The 17,391-nt window shown below is 42.9% G+C and overlaps 1 protein-coding gene across 1 annotated transcript in view; it reads right to left on the bottom strand.

The window, feature by feature from the left end:
* The window catches only part of SNX30 (sorting nexin family member 30), a 48,481-nt gene that overhangs the window by 11,168 nt on the left and 19,922 nt on the right, over positions 1-17,391 (bottom strand). Inside the window, exons 3-6 of the mRNA XM_080362231.1 lie at positions 10,816-10,926; positions 6,958-7,116; positions 4,426-4,621; positions 3,044-3,243 (exon numbers count right to left, since the gene is read on the bottom strand). Of these exons, the coding sequence (XP_080218357.1) occupies positions 3,044-3,243; positions 4,426-4,621; positions 6,958-7,116; positions 10,816-10,926 (666 nt within the window). The remainder of the gene's footprint in view (positions 1-3,043; positions 3,244-4,425; positions 4,622-6,957; positions 7,117-10,815; positions 10,927-17,391) is intronic.

Below are 17,391 nucleotides of genomic sequence, written 5' to 3'. Positions count from 1 at the left end.
TTGTTCTGCAGTAAGCAGAACCCTAAATCACTCCTTTGCAACAGTAACACACATTTGCTGCCAAGGGCCTCACTGCACCAGGATTATTCAAGGCATCTCTTACTTGGCTTGTATTTTAGAAAGGGTCTCTCCTAGACACTACCAGCACACATTTTAACTCAATCCCACAATACCTGCCTCTCCCCAGCTCTGCAAATCTTTCAAACAAAAGACTTCCCTGGAGTCAGACAAAACCTCCCTGCCTGGGGAGGTTCAGGTTGGACATTAGGAAAAGGTTCCTCACCCAGAGGGTGCTGGAGCACTGGAACAGGCTCCCCAGGGAGGTGTCACAGCCCCAAGCCCGACAGTGTTCGAGAAGAGATTGGACAACACCTTCAGACACACAGTGTGAACTGTGGGGTTGTCCTGTGCAGGGACAGGAGTTGGACTCGATGATCCTTGTGGGTCCCTTCCAACTCAGGACATTCTATGATTCCACGATAATATTTGTTTCAAGCAGAAGTAGCAGGCTCTACCCCAATATGTGGAGTACCCTCAGGCTGCCGCCAACTCCAGGTACAGCAACTGTCCTAGAGATGCAAAGGTGAATGTCCATCCCTAATACAGTAAAAATAACCTGACAGTTCTTACACTGAGGGACATTCACACAGCTAGAACTCCTCTACAAATCACATTCCCATACCTGTACCTGGGGCACAGTGTGCAACCAAGCAAGCCATCAAGGTTGCACTGAACTCCTAGTACCTAAAGACCTTTCATCAAGCATCCTATCCAAAATCTGTGCTCTGAAAGACAAACACAGCCTTTAATTTCACAAGCAGGCCTCACAAGAGCTGGTGAACAGGACTGCACTGCTAGTGAAGAGGGCAGCCCTTTCAGCAGAAACCTCCTGCTCCAAGAACTCCAAGAACAGCCTCCTTTACAGTCACTTACTCAGTTTTGTGGAGTCCGGGAAGACAGTTCTGTAGACACTTCCCACAGAAATAGCAACAGACTGATATGTTCCAGCGTAAGAAAACTGCACTCAGTACCATGCAAGAGATTTCAGTTTTTGGTGCTTGGGAGTGCAGGAAAATAGGAACAGTCTGACCTGGCTAGAAATAGTTTTTATTCTTGATTTTCACACAGAGCAAAGCTAATGAGATGCCCAAGTTGGACAGTAAGCAGTATAATCCTCATCTGCTATCAGCTCCTATTTTGCAAGTGTGGTTTCCAGATCCAAGCAATTCCAAAGCACCAATTACCAGAGTTACAAAGCCTGTTACCAGAGAACAACTGACAGGAAGAGTGAATTCTTTAGGGCACTAGAAAGTCAAGTCAACAGTCTAGAAATTAAGCTAAAAAGCAAGTGTTTCTTCAGCTGAAGAGGTACTTCAGGCAGTTAAACACCACTTACCGCAGGGAGAGAGGCATTAAAGACCTGCATCTAGAATACCTGTTGGCTTGGAGACTGCAGTTAGTGTCTTTGCCATCATCTGTCAAGAGCCCTTTTAGAATGGACTGCCAACAGGTATTCTAGCTGCAAGTCTTTAATGCCTCTCTCCCTGCGGTAAGTGGTGTTTAACCACCTGAAGTACCTCTTCAGCTAAAGAAATGCTTGCTTTTTAGCTTATATAAAAAAAAAATAAATAAAAATCCCCTGCTACATTCGTGAAAGGTGCCTCCACAGCTCTGCCTGCCACTTCAGATGCCATCTCCAGTATGCCATGACATCTATAGCTTCAAAATCCAGATTTTCTGGGCTAAAAGCTTTAAGCACTAGTCTCATGCTCTGTTTCTTTGCAAATACACACACACCCCTGCCCTTCCTGTAGAATAAGGGTAAGTCTGAACATCCTGTGTCAGGGCTTACAGCTACAGATCAAGGTGTTCCAGCAATGCTTAGGTGTTAATAGTACTGTAAAGAAAATGCACCTCATTTATCCTGGGGTCACTATGATGACAGGAAAGGGCATACTCAGGGAATTAGCGCAAAGCCTTCTGCAAAAGCACTTCAACTAGGCAAGATATGAGCCATACAACTAGCCATCTGAAGCTGGGAAAATAAATCTGCAAGTGTTGCAGTTCTCAGTTTGAGAAGTATAGGATGATCATGATTAAGAGAGAGAAGGACCACCATATTCCAACCGTAGGTTTATACCAGGCTATTACATCTCTAAAGGAGTGCATACCATAGCCCTGTAACAGTTATTTCAAGGGAAAAGTCCTCAGAAGGAATTTGTCTCTTAGTACCCTGTAGAGGGGCTGCTGAAACATTCCACATCATGGGCAGGTGGTGAAAAGCTCCAACAGTCAAACTGTAATAGAGTCCTTGGTTTCAGTTTTCATTGCAGATAACTCAGTAGTTCTTCATGCCATGCAATGGGATTGACTATCATTGCTCCTTAACTTCAAGAGGATAAAACATGCATTGAAGTAGTTTTCTGCACAAGCAGTTAGATATCAAGTTCTTAGAGAGATTAAGAGTTGCAACCAACATCTTTAAGCAGCTACTTGGTATGCAAAACTTAACTTTACAACAGATGTGTCCTGCCTAGAGCATGAGGATGAGAGACGAAGCAGTGTCTGTCATTGGGACACATAGTTCTAGAAGGAGCCACCCAACCCTGCCACATACAAGTGACAGAAGCTGCTAATGCCACCTTTTCTGCATGGCCAGACACTGACCCAGCAGCAAAGAGCTGACCACAACTGACTTGCTAACAATTCAAAGACAAGACTCTAGGCAGCTGTAGGATGCTCCTATACATTACCACCTGCCACTCTGACAAAGGAGCAACTCTTCAACACTTTGCTTGCACTCCCAGCATTTCTGACCTCAGATTGAATAGCAGAGCAGATAGATAATGCTACCCATGTAGTACCCTGCTCCTAAAAATACCTAGTTTTGTTCCGATTATGAAAACATCCTCCTCTTTAATGTATCATTTACCTACTCACTTTTCCCACCACTAGCCCGTCCAACTGTCAGAAAGAATTAAATTGCTGAGAAATCATTCCATGCAAACACAATGACAGTGTCTTCTGCCAGAGGGCTCTCTACCTTCATCGACTCCGAGTACAATATATATTCCCTAAGGACAGGTAGGAAATCTTCTGTCATGTCTTCACTGAGTTCTTCAAGAGCTGTGCAGCAGTTCCCAATACAAGCAGATACCCCTTCCAGTGGCTCCGATAGCTCAACCTCCAGCCCTCCCCAGGTTGAATAAACAGGTCCATATTCTCGCAGTTCCACCAAGTATTCTGTAAGAGGCAGATGGAAAAGTAGATTAGCAGAGTAAAAGTGAGGCACAAGGATCTGCAAATACACCAAACAGGAGAAACTATGCACCAAACTTGGCAAACATTAACTCCTCCAGGAGTCAAGTCTTGTGTTGCATTAGCATCTTAATAGACAGAGCTCTATGGCTGCACAGGTGACACGTACAAGCTGACTCGTTTCACAGAATCACACAGAATCACAAAATGTCAGGGATTGGAAGGGACCTCTAAAGATCATCCAGTCCAATCCTCCTGCCAGAGCAGGAACACCCAGATGAGGTTACAAAGGAAGGCATCCAGGCAGGTCTTGAGTGCCTCCAGAGTAGGAGACTCGACAATCTCCCTGGGCAGCCTGTTCCAATGTTCTGTCACCCTCACTGAGAAGTTTCTTCTCAAATTTAAGTGGAACCTCTTGTGTTCCAGTTTGCACCCATTACCCCTTGTCCTATCACTGGTTGTCACCGAGAAGAGCCTGGCTCCATCCTCATGACACTCACCCTTTATATATCTGTAAACATTAATGAGGTCACCCCTCAGTCTCCTCTTCTCCAAGCTAGAGAGTCCCAGCTCCCTCAGCCTTTCCTCATAAGGGAGATGCTCCACTCCCTTCATCATCTTTGTTGCCCTGCACTGGACCCTCTCCAGCAGTTCCCTGTCCTTCTGGAACTGAGGGGCCCAGAACTGGACACAATATTCCAGGTGTGGTCTCATTTAACTGACTGTTCCTACAAGCTTCCAGTACAAAGACACTTGCACCTGTGCAGTATCTAATTTTTTTTTTTTTTAAACATATCCAATCCTTGGCTCTGCTAAGACAGGCCTGTAAATGTTACCTTCATCTAGGAACTCCATCTGTACTCCTCCAGATGGAATCTACAAGTTTTTCACCCTCCCAAAAGTCTTTCCAAAAATAACTCCAGTAAGATAAAGTAGGTTGGTATAACAACAAGAACGACTTCAAAAAAATATTGGGAAACTGAGCTAAAATACTGTGTTAGGCTTTGGGCCTCTTTTGTATCTGCAAGAGGTATTAGATTTTGCTCTGTGTTTGTGTCAGTACAGGCCAGAATCATTGACACAAGTTGTCTCTGTCATTCCATCAACGAGATCAAGATACAGAGCACTCAAGGTCAAGTATTATCTTAGGGCACCTTGTATCCTTACCCAACTGTTCCTTGATAATCCGTTGTGCTATTCTGTCAATGGTACCAAGCTTTAGAGAGAATGTGTCCAGATACTCCCCAATGGCTGCAAACTCCAGTGGTCGACTTCTTAATTTGTAGCCTCCTGTGACATACTTGACAGACTCTCCCACCTTTGACAGCAATGCCATTCCTTGCTTTTTGTAGGCATTAAGATCCTAGGAAGTTAAAAAAAAAAAAAAGTCTAGAGATATTTCACTTGAATGTTGGAAGATTAATGCAGGGAAGGATATTTGCCAGTTAAAAATCAAACCTTGTGAAGGCGAGAGATTACATGCAACGTGTGGCCTTGGGCAAAGCCTCACTTTGTACAAGTTGTACATCTGAGCACAGTTTCAAGAATACCTCTAGATGGAGATAAGCTATCCAGGAGAATGGTATGAAGTACATTATCAATGAGTAAGCGGTTCACTTTTGCATTTGGCCAGACTTTCACAACTTCCTATACTGTCATCAAGGAACTACTGACATTAATAGCTCTGTTGCCATCAATACTGTTCAAGCCATTTATCACATATACTTTCAAGTAACAGCCCACAGTATCAGTATTATGCAAATGCACCAGCTGGGTCTGATGACTTAATACACAGCTATTGCATGGCTATTTGGTCAGCAGTCTCCTCACACCAGAGGTGTGGTCAGGTAGGAGGCAGGGGCAGACTGTACACTGCAAACGCCCAGCATGGGGAGACCAGCACAGCCTTTCTGCAAGGCCGACTGCAGCTCAGGCTGGGTCAGATGTAGCCATGTTGAACTGCACTGAAAGCTTAAACCTCCTTGACAATGCTTTACACGTCTGCATGAATCAACATTCAGACAACTTACATTAACAAGGTTGTCTGCCTATGATCTTTGGAGGATTTCACCTTGATGGCACATCAGAAAGAAAGAACTAGTTTTAGTTAGCCAGAACGCGTCCATTTTGCATTTTACTCCTTCCAGCAGGTGTCACTCTTCAACATCTCAAACCAGGTTTAAGAGCTGTAACTAAGCTATCCTATGCAGCCTGAGGGAGAGATGTTTTCAAACCAAGACGACCTGTAGAGCTCAAGAATCAAGACATGGTATTGCAGACCAGACTAAAAGCTTAAGTGTTCTTCAAAAAAAAAGATGCAACAGCCATCTTCAAACCCCATACTATGGTACTTGTAAGTCAAATATAAGTCTGATTAAGAGAACCAGACATCTTAGCCGCTACTATAATTTTGAATTATGTTTGCATTTAAATGCAGCAATTCCTTGACCCTTGCCTTCTGCCTGCAAGCAGACATCAGAAAAAGACCCTTTAACTCAAAATTATTCACTTTCTCAAGCATTCTGGTGTGTTACTCGTCCAAACAGGGAACTTAAAGAAAGGTTGGTTTATCTTTTTCAGCCAGAAGGTGGTCTCACGACTTTCTGCGGCGACTTAATTCTGAAGTCCTAGGACACGGAACTGACACCTCACTGCTGCAATACAGCAAGTTCCAACACCTGGGACAGCCACAATAACACGTGTCCTCTTCCATCTGTCTCCCTGGATGCTCTGCATTCTCACAGCAGGCCCTGCCCAGGGCTGAGGACAGAGCCCTCACCAGTCATTTTACAGGGGTAGACAATGCACAACTAAGCAGCTAAGGAAGTTGCATCATGCTTTGACAGCTGGAAAGCAGAACAAAGCTGTCTGACATTTAACTATCAAGGTGCTAAACAAATTCTGCATTTCTGTCTTGTTTCAGCAGTTAAGTTCACCATGGAGGAGAAATAAAAGGAAACTTGAGACTGAGTCTCATGTTACCAACAAGTGCAGTATTAGCCTGAAGCGAGCTCAGATTAAGTGTCACATTTGAGTGAGCTAGCATAACGTGACATTGGAAAGACGTGCTTTTACAGTTTTCCTCCCTTATCAGGTCAAACCCAAGCATGACTTCAGGTCCTCCTAGTCTTATTTAAAATGCACTTCAAAAGACAGCTAAACAAAATTGCACCATTGCTGGCAGAGTCACAGAGAAGATGAGCGTAAGTTGTTGACTGAGAACAAACAAGAATGAGGTCTTCATGCTTAATTTTGAGGGAAACAAGGGCAAGCAGTTTAGAAGGCACACACAAATCAAGAAATCTGCAAACTTTTGTGCAGGAGAGGTCTCTCCTCCTCCCTCACTCCTGCAAAAGAGGATTTTACAAATTCTACAGTTTTCTAAATTCTGAAGCTCTCTTCATCAGAGGAGCACATTCCAGAAACAAGGATACAAAACAAGCACATCTGGAGAACTGAATTTGTAAATCTGCAGACCAGCTCTCCCTGCAAGCAAATGGAACCCCTAGCATTGTAACACACAGGGGTCTGTCGCACACAACGTTCAGGGTCACCAGCAACTCTGTGGTATTTTAGGGGAAGTTCTAACCTACACATGTAGTTTTCTTGCTGCCTTTACACCTTCATTTCAAAAGAGACTGCAAAGATGCCCGTTCTGTTGCCCCTGTCAATGACTGTGTTTGGAAGTTACTGGCTTACCTTGGCAGTGAGAAAAACATTGAAGTGCTCATTAAAAGAAAGCACCGGGTGATCAGTTATTCTCTTCAAGAATTTGTCTAATGCCTTCCTCCTCGTTTCCACAAACTCTTCAGAAAAGCGATCGACAACGCCCTTTACCACAAATTTCTCAGGAAGAGGCTGTCAGAAACAAGCAAAACACACAAAAATCAAAAGGTAAAAAAAACTTGCTTCTGCTATTTGAACACACAGAAAGCAATCAAACTCCAGTCCTAACAGAACTGAAATATGCCTGCTAACAGGAACTATACATCAGATGTGATGTAAACCTTGATCTGAATTACCCTTTAGCTGGTCTAGTCTAATGCTAGCAAGTCTACTGAGTGGCTTCAGCTGAGAGCCACACCAGTGAAGCCCAGACAGTACTCACATGAAGTACTTCAAGCATCACTGAGGGTGTTCCCCTCTAATGCTATCCAGGTTCAAGCTCCAGCATCTAAACAAGGTGCCAGCAGAGCTGCACACTACTCACGGAGAAACGCGCACACATGCACCCCACCATGTTGAAGCAAGGCTGCTCAGCCCAAGGAAACTCAGAAAATTTAACAATTCCACTTATTCTTTCGCCCTCATTCTAAACAATTTAGAGCTCCTGGACAGCGCTGTTCTGTGCAGAGCACAAAGTCTTAGTGATAGCACCACGTGAGTACATCCAGCAGGCTGGATGCAGCACATAGTTGAGCAGTCCAGGCCAGTGCCTTCCTCAAGCACTTGCACACTTCGTCATCTATCATAGCTGACATTCCTGAGCATTTGTGTAAGTGACAGAGGTCTGCCAACATATCTGCTCTTGCATCTTACTGCTGTCTTGACTCCACCACTTACATTTTAAGCTGAACTGCAGAGATGAAGCCCAGCTCAGCTTCCGGACTTGCTAGTTCTGCAGTCCCCCCATTACATTTAGATTCCAGACTTCACAGTATCACTTCAGATGGAAGAAAACTCTTTAAGATGCAGCATAGTTAATCTCAGCTCTGCCACTAGATCTGATTTTGTTCTCTCTGGACAGCGTAGATGCTACAGTTTTAAAACTGTGCTTTGCATTTTATTCTTGTGAAACAGTCTGCCAGACAGATAATTTGCTTACTCCCAGGCTAGCAGTGACAGCTACTTTCACCCAATTCAGGAGCCAGGACGCCCCCCTGCAAAGAGTCTTTGTCACCTGAAATCTGTGTCAAAAGTTATTCAAAGAAAAGAAAAAGTGTGTGCATATGCCTTTCCCACCCACCCCAGCTGATGTGGGATGAACAGAAGACTGCACCTCCTAAAAAAAACACAAAACAAAGCACACATCAGCTAGCACGACTTAGCTGCAACACAGCTACATTTTGACCAATATATTTGGTCCTTATAATTTAAGACTTATTATGCTTAGCATTCAAATTAGTTGTCCTAGTTAAACCAGTGTAAGGTGCAGTCTAATTAGACTTCAGAAAAATAATGCTTAGTGCATTAGTCTTCAGGAAGGAAGATAAACTCTATTCCTTTACTTTGTAAACTTTAGCTGGGACTGTTTAATAAATTCAGAAAATCACTACCTCAGCATCATATGCAGGAGAAAAAAGACAAGCTGCAAGACTGGTTGAACTAGGGTTCTTTCAGCTAAACACATGCACACTGGCACTGAATAATCACAAGAGTTTGAGCATTTGAGACCCATAGAAGGGCACATCTCTATAATGGAGACTTTCATCATTTAACCTGGCTTTATCTATGGCAGTAGTTGCAGTGCTTTACATTTCAGGTCTTCAGAGGCCCATTCCAAGTAATCAGTACACACAGCTAGCAACTGATACCCTGTTTTAACTGTATGTCACTCACCTACCTCCTAGTCTTCCAGGCTAAGTCTGCTTTCCCCTGCTGTGACATGTGAGCAGAGTCCACTGAAGGCAGAAATGGCCTCAAGTATCCAAACACCACCATCCAAAAACAAGATCTTTGGCCACGTTAGTCTTACCTTTCTAGTCTAGAGAGAGAGCTGAGAGCATTTTTACTGTTGTTCAAAAGAACAGATCAGGGTAAATCTCAGATCATTAAAAAAAAATAAAAAAAATTAGTAACCAAAGAGATGAAAATAAACCTATATTTGGTTTAGTTTGGGCTCCTAAGTGTAAGCTATCATGACTTGCTGCACTGAGAAGACACATCATTTGTTTTAGGCAGAGTGACTAATCCAAAATTATGAAGACAATGCCTTAATGGTATTTTCTTAGACAGAAGGCCTCCAGGGATTGCAGTATCTCCAGTTACAGACACTCTTAGATTGGCTTGAAACATCCTTTTAGAATACACTTGAGGCACTGTGCACCTGAAACTGCCTTTAGCTCCTATTCCCCATCTACTTCTAGTCAATAAATACATAAAGCATTCAGCAACCTCCCTTCCATACCACTGCATGGAGGAGATTAATAGGAAATTCCGTAACTGCAATCACACTGCACTTGTGCCCAGGCAGATCAAAGAGGGCAGCACATCCTTATGCTTCCAGCTTTTCTACAAGAGAGGCACTTAAAGAGATTGCCTCGTTCGACAGGCGGTTTCATGTCCAGTATTAAGAGCCACTTGTGACAAATTTGCCGTTCTGTGTGCAATGAATTCCAGGTCACAGCAAAGTAGCTTGATTCCCTGGCTGTGACTCATCTGCTGCTACTAGACTATTATTTATTGTCTTGCAGCCTTCAAGCAGGACTGTCAGCCTGGCAGCATATTCAAGAATCTGTAGAAGCTTCACCTCCATAGTTCCAGACGTTCAGAAAACAGGGAAAGAGGAAAGAGGGTCTGGGCAGCTAACACAGTCTCGTGTCTCCATCTTACCCCAGCAATCTTACTCCCTCTCTTCTCCCTACCCCTCAGTAAACATATTTTTTGCCAGTTAGTGGTGTCACATGATTTTGTGAAGTATGTCTTATCTTTGAGAGACTGAATTATTGTTCCACTTAGAGGCAATTCCAAGAGAAATAAAGGACTTAAAGAGCTCTCTACCCTGGAACAGCCTTAGTACCTCTCATGTAGCCTAGTCCTTGCTGAGGGAGGGAGAGTAGAGAAACTTCCCCCCTGATCCCAGATGGGAAAGCCAAGGTATGTCAGCATTGTTGCTATTTCCCAACAACTTGCCTCCTACAGGCCTTTTTAAATTCCTTTGTTCAAAAGAGCTTTTGATAGTAATATTGCATACTTCTTACCTTTTCACATCTTCTGCAGCATGAAAAACACACTGCTGAAGATTAGTATCAACCTCCTCATGGTGCCCAGAATATCAGCTTCAGCAACAGAAGGGGTACAGTAGTTTAGCTAATCTCATCAGCTAAACCTTTGCCTACTGAAGGTGTGTGATACCTACCAAGCCAGAGGCTAAGAATTCGAAGTCTCTGCTATTAAATGTTAACACATATAGTTTTAAAATGCTCCCTTTAAAACTGGCTCAAAAAGGCAATCTTGAAAACTGACGGAGACTAGGAGTTGAAGTACCTGTGTGGCACTTCATATGCCTCGGATACTCAGAAATCTAGATGTAATAATTGACCAAACAGATGAAGTGTATTCCATTTATGCCACAACAAATGTAGTCACCACTCACATGCCCTACAACAGGCTGCCAAAGCTCACTTCTCCAGTGGGCCACCTAAGAAAATCTAAGCTGCTTAATCAATTAGGAATGGCAAGCTCTTCCCACTCCACTAGAAGGGAATCCAGTACTGTAAATCTAAATACTAGAAGAGAATAGAGTAGTGTATTTATATCTGAAAAGACTTATCACCAAAATATCACCCTAAGGGTGACAGAACTGTCCTTAATAGCAGACTCTTGCTTACTACCTACGGGAATGAGATGCGTTGGCTGAGACTCTTCCAGCTTGTTCCTCAACCAGTCGAAGTCTTGGTACCGTCGTCGGACAGAATACTCGGGCAAATCAAACTCCGCTCGCGTGGTCTGGAAAAGAAGAACAGTATACCCTTAGTGTGTACCAAAACTCCTCACCTTGGAGCTTCACGGCAAATACAGTGCAGCCATCACTGCCAAGGGTGACACCGGACAAGCCTTGCAGACTCCATGCCCAAAATCACATCTACAGCAAGCAATAAAGAAAGATCCTCTGGCCTTTCAAGCAGTGGGAAACCCAGCAATAAGAAAAATCATTATTTGGAGCTGACGTGTTCTTAAGATCTATTTGTACTTCATTACATGTTCTGGTCAAATAAAATTTAAGTGAGGAGCCTGTGGAGAAGACAGTACTGTGCAGCATGTTAATCTCTCGGCAGTTACAAGTTTGAGGGAAAGACTGTATGAAATCTTAATTCCAAGGACAAGACTATTTCAGGCCCCAAGAATTAAAAGCAAAGATATTTCATGACTTGTTTATCCTATGAGGCACATTAACGGTGGGTGAAAAATGTTTCGCTACTGCCCCATATTCTAGAAATTACAGGCGTATTACAGTCCTTCAAGGCTAAAAGATTAGAACATAAGCCATTGCTAGGTTTCCCAAAGGACTGTTTTTGTTGATTTCTGAGAAGAAGAAAGGAGAGTGTGTTTACATTAAGTTTGTGCACGCCAGATCAGAGATATCAGTACATTAAGTTACATCTTTCAAGTTTCCATTCTTTAGAGCAAGGAATTAAACTTGCCATTACAAGTTCGAGACAGAAGGTAAGTAAGCTGTAAAGCTTCTGGGAAATGTTTTATCCAGTCCTTGAACAGTCCATAGCCTGGAAAACTAAGTGCATGGGGCTGCTTGCACCGCAGGTATTGCAACTGCCTAAAAGCACTAATGAAACTGTATACCAACTAGGAGTCTCTGCTGAGTAGCCTGCCATTGTAACAGCCCTAACTGGAAGGTAGATGGTCCTTATTGTTCTGTCCCACTGAGAAGCACAGCTCACAGAGAAGTCTAGAGAGCTATATTTAGTTACCTGCAGCATCGAGACCATCTTGCAATGACGGTGACACTGCAGCGCCAGCACACTACGTGTCTATAGCTAGACACCTTAACCACTGTGTTCTGGGGAACACAACAGCTCTCCTAGCTTTGAACTGGCACCGAGTCCAGCTCTAGGTTGCTTTGCTACTCCTGTCCACTACAACCACCTGCTACATTCCAGCAGAGGTTTTGTATTTACTTCCAGGCTGACAGAAACTGCCATATATTTGGAGAGAGCCAAGCAGCAGCCTTTAAATGAAATCCACCTCTTCACTTGCTCTCTGGATGGCAATTACTGCACGTTACTCCTGCCAATCCCCACTGAGGATATTGTACAAGCTCTGCATCAGAAATATCTTTATGGGGGAAGCTAACAGCCTTAACACACTACCAACAGAACAGTAGCTCTAGTATACTCTAAACAGAATGCTAATGTGATGTTACCTATGAAATGGTTTGGTTTCTAGAAAAGGAAGGCTTAGAGAGAAAGAAAAGAAGAAATCAATCTCATTACCTTCCTCCTTTGACCTGCTAGCTATGCTAAGAGATATATACGTTCATCTATAGACTAACATAACAAAAGCTCATCAATGGAGCAGTTGTGTTTGTGGATGAGAGACTACCAAGACCTAGATATCCACTGCAGATTTGTGCTTTACTCAGCTTTACCTCAGAGTAACACCAGCTCATTTAACATGTTAGAGTGCCACACTATAAACGAAACTTTTGAGACTCCACATGAACCTTTTCACTTGTTTTGAGTAAGAAACTGCACAGCAGTATACTAGAAAAAGGTAGTTTGTGCATGTTAGACGGCCCTCATCAGCCAGTGGTGCTGACTGCTTTGTTCTCTTAATAGGGCAGCTGTAACTCAGCCTTGCAGGAGATGACCTGAAATTTAAAAAAAAAAAAAAAGAAAAAAAAAGTAATGATTTAGTAGTAGAGAGAGCTTTTGTGAATGAGCTGTCACTGCACAAAGGCCTCTTAAAAGAGATGAGACACTGAGTGAATAAGAGTAATCGAGATATATACACAATGAGGGTAATGAGGACAGACACACACTACAGTGGCTTATCCACTACCATGAGGAGGAAGATAAAGCCTCCCAACTTTTAGCGCTCAGAACCTTATTAACCAGTATTTTGCTAACCAGGTCCTATATAGTCTAGGAGCAGGAAGGCAGGATAAGTCACAGCACACAAACTTTATATTAGTTATCATCCACCTCCAGCAAACTGTTCCTGCTGCCTTTACACCACAAGCAGACTTGCAAAGTTTTCCATATATCAGGTTTTGTTCCTCAGAGGGAGACAGATGAAAATACATCATAGTCATCAGCATTACAGTGTTTCCTGTATATTCTGTCAAATCCAGACAGCCAATAAGCTTTTCAAAGACTGTTTGGACAGAACATAAGGGCCCTTCAAGGTTTTAAAAACCCCTCACCAATGTCGAAAGAATCTGGATCTCAGATCAAGTTGATCATTACCTTTGCACAGGTTATATTTTCCAGACTGCACACAAAAGAGAACAGAATCTTGCCACCATGCAGGGACAACACATGGAATTTCCCTGATTTTGACACAGTTGAATTCTTCCTGCTTGTTTAGTAAGATTCATAACCCTTGCCTTGCGAGGACACACATCTCTCCCAAAGGAAGCTCAGAAACCTTTTTGGGAGGTTCTGTTACAATGAAGGATCTTTCTAAATAAAAGAAAAAAACCACAAAAGCAAGCCTGTGGTCAGGTTACCCTACAGTGGTGTCCAGTCACAGCCACAAGTGCACATCGCAGCACCAACAGTCACGTGCCACTCTTACAACTGGTGACGACGCTGCTTCTCACAGCAAGGGAGTCTTCAGCATAACTCATTCTAGGACCTACGTTTATCCAAACTTTTGATGTTCCAGTAGCATTCTTCAGTGGAGAAACAACATCAGCAGCCATCCCTGCCTCCTCAGCCAGACCCAGCACAGAGACCCTTTCAGCCCTTTTTGCGAGGTTCTGATCTGCCACATAACAGGCATTTTCAATGATTTACTGAAGACTCCAGCACCATTTCACTAACCCAGCACTGCAGTATTCCAGGATAAGTTTTACTTACTGGAAAGCAGGAAAGGTTACAGACAACTTTTATCTCTGTTAGAATAGTTTTGACTTGAAGTAATATTAAGGCAATCACCAACTCTTGGTCTTGTGTAAGATTTTTGAAAGCAGTTCACAGCAGAACCTAAAGCTAGCCCATGATGACTACATTAAAGTATTTTTGCACCCTCACTCTAGTCTCTTACTTGCTACACCTGCTTGTGGATTCTACATCATGTTGCTACTTCAGAGAAATCTTCAACTAGGAAAAGGGGAGAACAGCAGAGGGGGAAAGGAAGCAAGGTGGCTGTTCTTAGCAGGTCGTAGTTTAGTCTGCCTCTAGTTCAGCGTGTTTGAAAAGGCAATCACATCACTTACACCTGCTCCTCTCTAGGGTTCAAGCTGATTCACGTGCTCAAGTAATCTACTCAGTGCACGCACTGAAGCACAAGGAGATGGACAGGAAAAAGCAAAACAAGATCTCCACTTTAGTACTGACTGGTTTGAAAGGTTTGAAACCCTATCCCTCCAAGTCTGCAGAGTAACTGCATGACCCTGAGGAATGGCACACAGCTGCTCAGACCTCCATGGGAAAAGGCACAGCAGGCGGCCTTGTCATCCTGGAAAGTTCAACAAGAGCAAAGTTAAAAGTACAATTACTTACATTTCCCTCAGGAGAGACAACTACATAACATAAAGGTAAACTTTACTTCCCCCACACTCCCTCCTCAGAAAGATCTGCTTCATAAAATCCCCCTAGTGTACACATCAGTCTATCTGAAGAGAACAAAGGTATATCACCAAGAACACCAGAAGACACCTCAGTCATCACAGCCAAGACCAATTACATTCCAGCATAAGTTTCACTTGCCTTTTTGGCTTCACTTGCCTTCCTATATAAGAAAACAGCTGCTAACAAGAAGAAAACAGGATATGAGTGAAAAGAGGCAGGTCTGAATCACTGTCCCTGTTATTTTGGGGATTTCTATTACATTCTTTAAATACATTTATCCAGAAGACAGGCTGGTGAATACTACCTGGATCTTATCAGGAAGCTGTGAAAATGGGGGCACAAGCAGGATCAAGTAAACTCAGCTTTATTCTCAGCTTCCCTGCAAGCTATTGTTTTGGACCAAATGTTTCGGACCTTTCCCCAGCCACCACCACCTGCTGACAAAAGTATTGGAAGATGAGAAGTCTGGGGCATACTGCAAGACTCCTCTGTTTTGTTTTGGTTTTTTTTCCTGTTACAATGAAGGACCTTTCTAAATAAAGGAAAAAAAACACAAAAGCAAGCCTGTGGTCAGGTTACCCTACAGTGGTGTCCAGTCACAGCCACAAGTGCACATCGCAGCACCAACAGTCACGTGCCACTCTTACAACTGGTGATGCTGCTTCTCACAGCAAGGGAGTCTTCCGCATAACTCATTCTAGGACCTACGTTTATCCAAACCTTCGATGTTCCAGTAGCATTCTTCAGTGGAGAAACAACATCAGCAGCCATCCCTGCCTCCTCAGCCAGATCCAGGTCTCAAACCCCACTCATGCAAGGCTGCAAGGGAGGTGGTGGGAAAGTGTGACCTTACCCTGATGACAGGAGCAAGGTCTCCTATGAAACTTCGCCCTGCAACCTAGAGGTGCAAGCATCAACGCCGATTCTCATCACTGTCCAGGGATTACCCCTGTGCAGTTTTTTTGTCATGTTTAATTACTGCCTTCAGCTACAACAGCTGATTGGGCAATTAGCATGGCATCAAAGAGGTCTTGTTTGTATGGCAAGAATTAATTAGACCATTAATACTGCTAGTCTTCCAAACAGCCTTTTGTTAAACAATGGTAGATCGTGCTAGAGGTGCTGACCCTTGAGGTTACCCAGAAGTTTACAGGAATAATAAACCTGAAGATCGGAGGCTTTTATAGTGATTGATAAAAATAAATCATGCACTGTTACACAATAGTATTGTACTGCTACAAGATAGCAGATTTGTGTGCTACAGTGTGATCCCAAGTAAAACAAGTATTAACAGACACATAGGTATACAAAATCAGGAGTACAGGACGAGGGGTTTTTTTAATTTAAAAGAGACACCATTGGGTAATACGTCTGATCTACATTCAGTAAATATTTAATCCACATTCCAGAGTTCTGCTTTAAGAGGCGATCCCTTGTTACAAACACAGGTTTCCAAGCAGAAGAACGTGATTAGGGTGCCACTGCAAAGAGGTATTTTATATTGATGGAATAACCAGGTCTTAATTTAAGGGAGAAACAACTTCGGCCAATTACAGGCATTAGTCTGTGGAAAGCTGCATCTTATTTTGTGCTTCCTGTTCCTTCTAATAGTGTAACCACAGCAGGCTAAGTTGCTTCAAGTAGAAAAGTTTCCTACAATACATCTTAGCATTCTCTAGTAGTTAAGAGGTGGCATTTCTTGCAAGATTAAGACACTTAGAGCAACAAAAAAAATACAGGCCTACATTAAGGGTGCAGTAAGACATAGCTACTATTTTAGATAAATCACATTTTATCCCATGCAGCCTGAAAGCAGAAATATGGAGTAGACATTTTGAAAAAAAACACATCTGTGGCCTGTAAAGGCTTCCTTATCTCAAAGGAAAACATTCTCTCCAGTATATAGTGCCATCTAAGCAGGCCAGAGGAATGTTAATCTTTTCAGACAAGTGGATCAAGTATATTCCTAGCAAAGTTAGTGAATACGTTTTGCCTTAGGTAACTGCAAGTGTCCAAAACATATGTTAACATCACCTAAGAGCTAACACTAATGAGAACGAGCTAGTTAACAGGAATCAACATCCCAGTTGCAAGTGCAGTGGACTTTTCAGCTGACTTTAATATTGCATTAATGAGTGAACCACAACACATACTGAAAAAATCTCTAGTATATTTCTTTTGGTAGGCAGTACCATTCTTACGCTACTGAGTTCTAGCAGCAGCCATACAGCCTTCTGTACCAGAAACCGCAGGGAATCCAGCTTACAGCTGAGGATCAACATTAGGTGAGTGGCTGACAGAGAACGTGTGGTAAACACAACAATAAGCCTAAAGTATTTCAGAGAAGAACAGACACAAAATGTGAGATGATCAACAGTGAAGCAAGAACAAGGCACATTTTGCTTCAGGGAAGGTAACTCAAACCAAATGAGTGTCAGGTTACTTCATATGAACAAACTTTCAAGTTACTGAAAGAAACTGGCCTTGCAAGTTTACAAACAGCTCTAAGTGCCAGAGACAAAAATCTAAGCTGACACATTAAAAGTTTTGCATAGTTTCATATACTGAAATAGTAACAGTTCTGCTACTCCGCTTCCCCAAAAATAAGACCTATCCCAAAAATAAGCCTCAGCATGATTTTTCAGGATTTCTGAGGATG

Source organism: Nesoenas mayeri (assembly GCF_963082525.1).
Source record: "Nesoenas mayeri genome assembly, chromosome: Z".
NCBI lineage: Eukaryota > Metazoa > Chordata > Aves > Columbiformes > Columbidae > Nesoenas > Nesoenas mayeri.
Note: the sequence above shows the minus strand (reverse complement) of the source record. Positions and strands in the feature narration are given on the sequence as shown.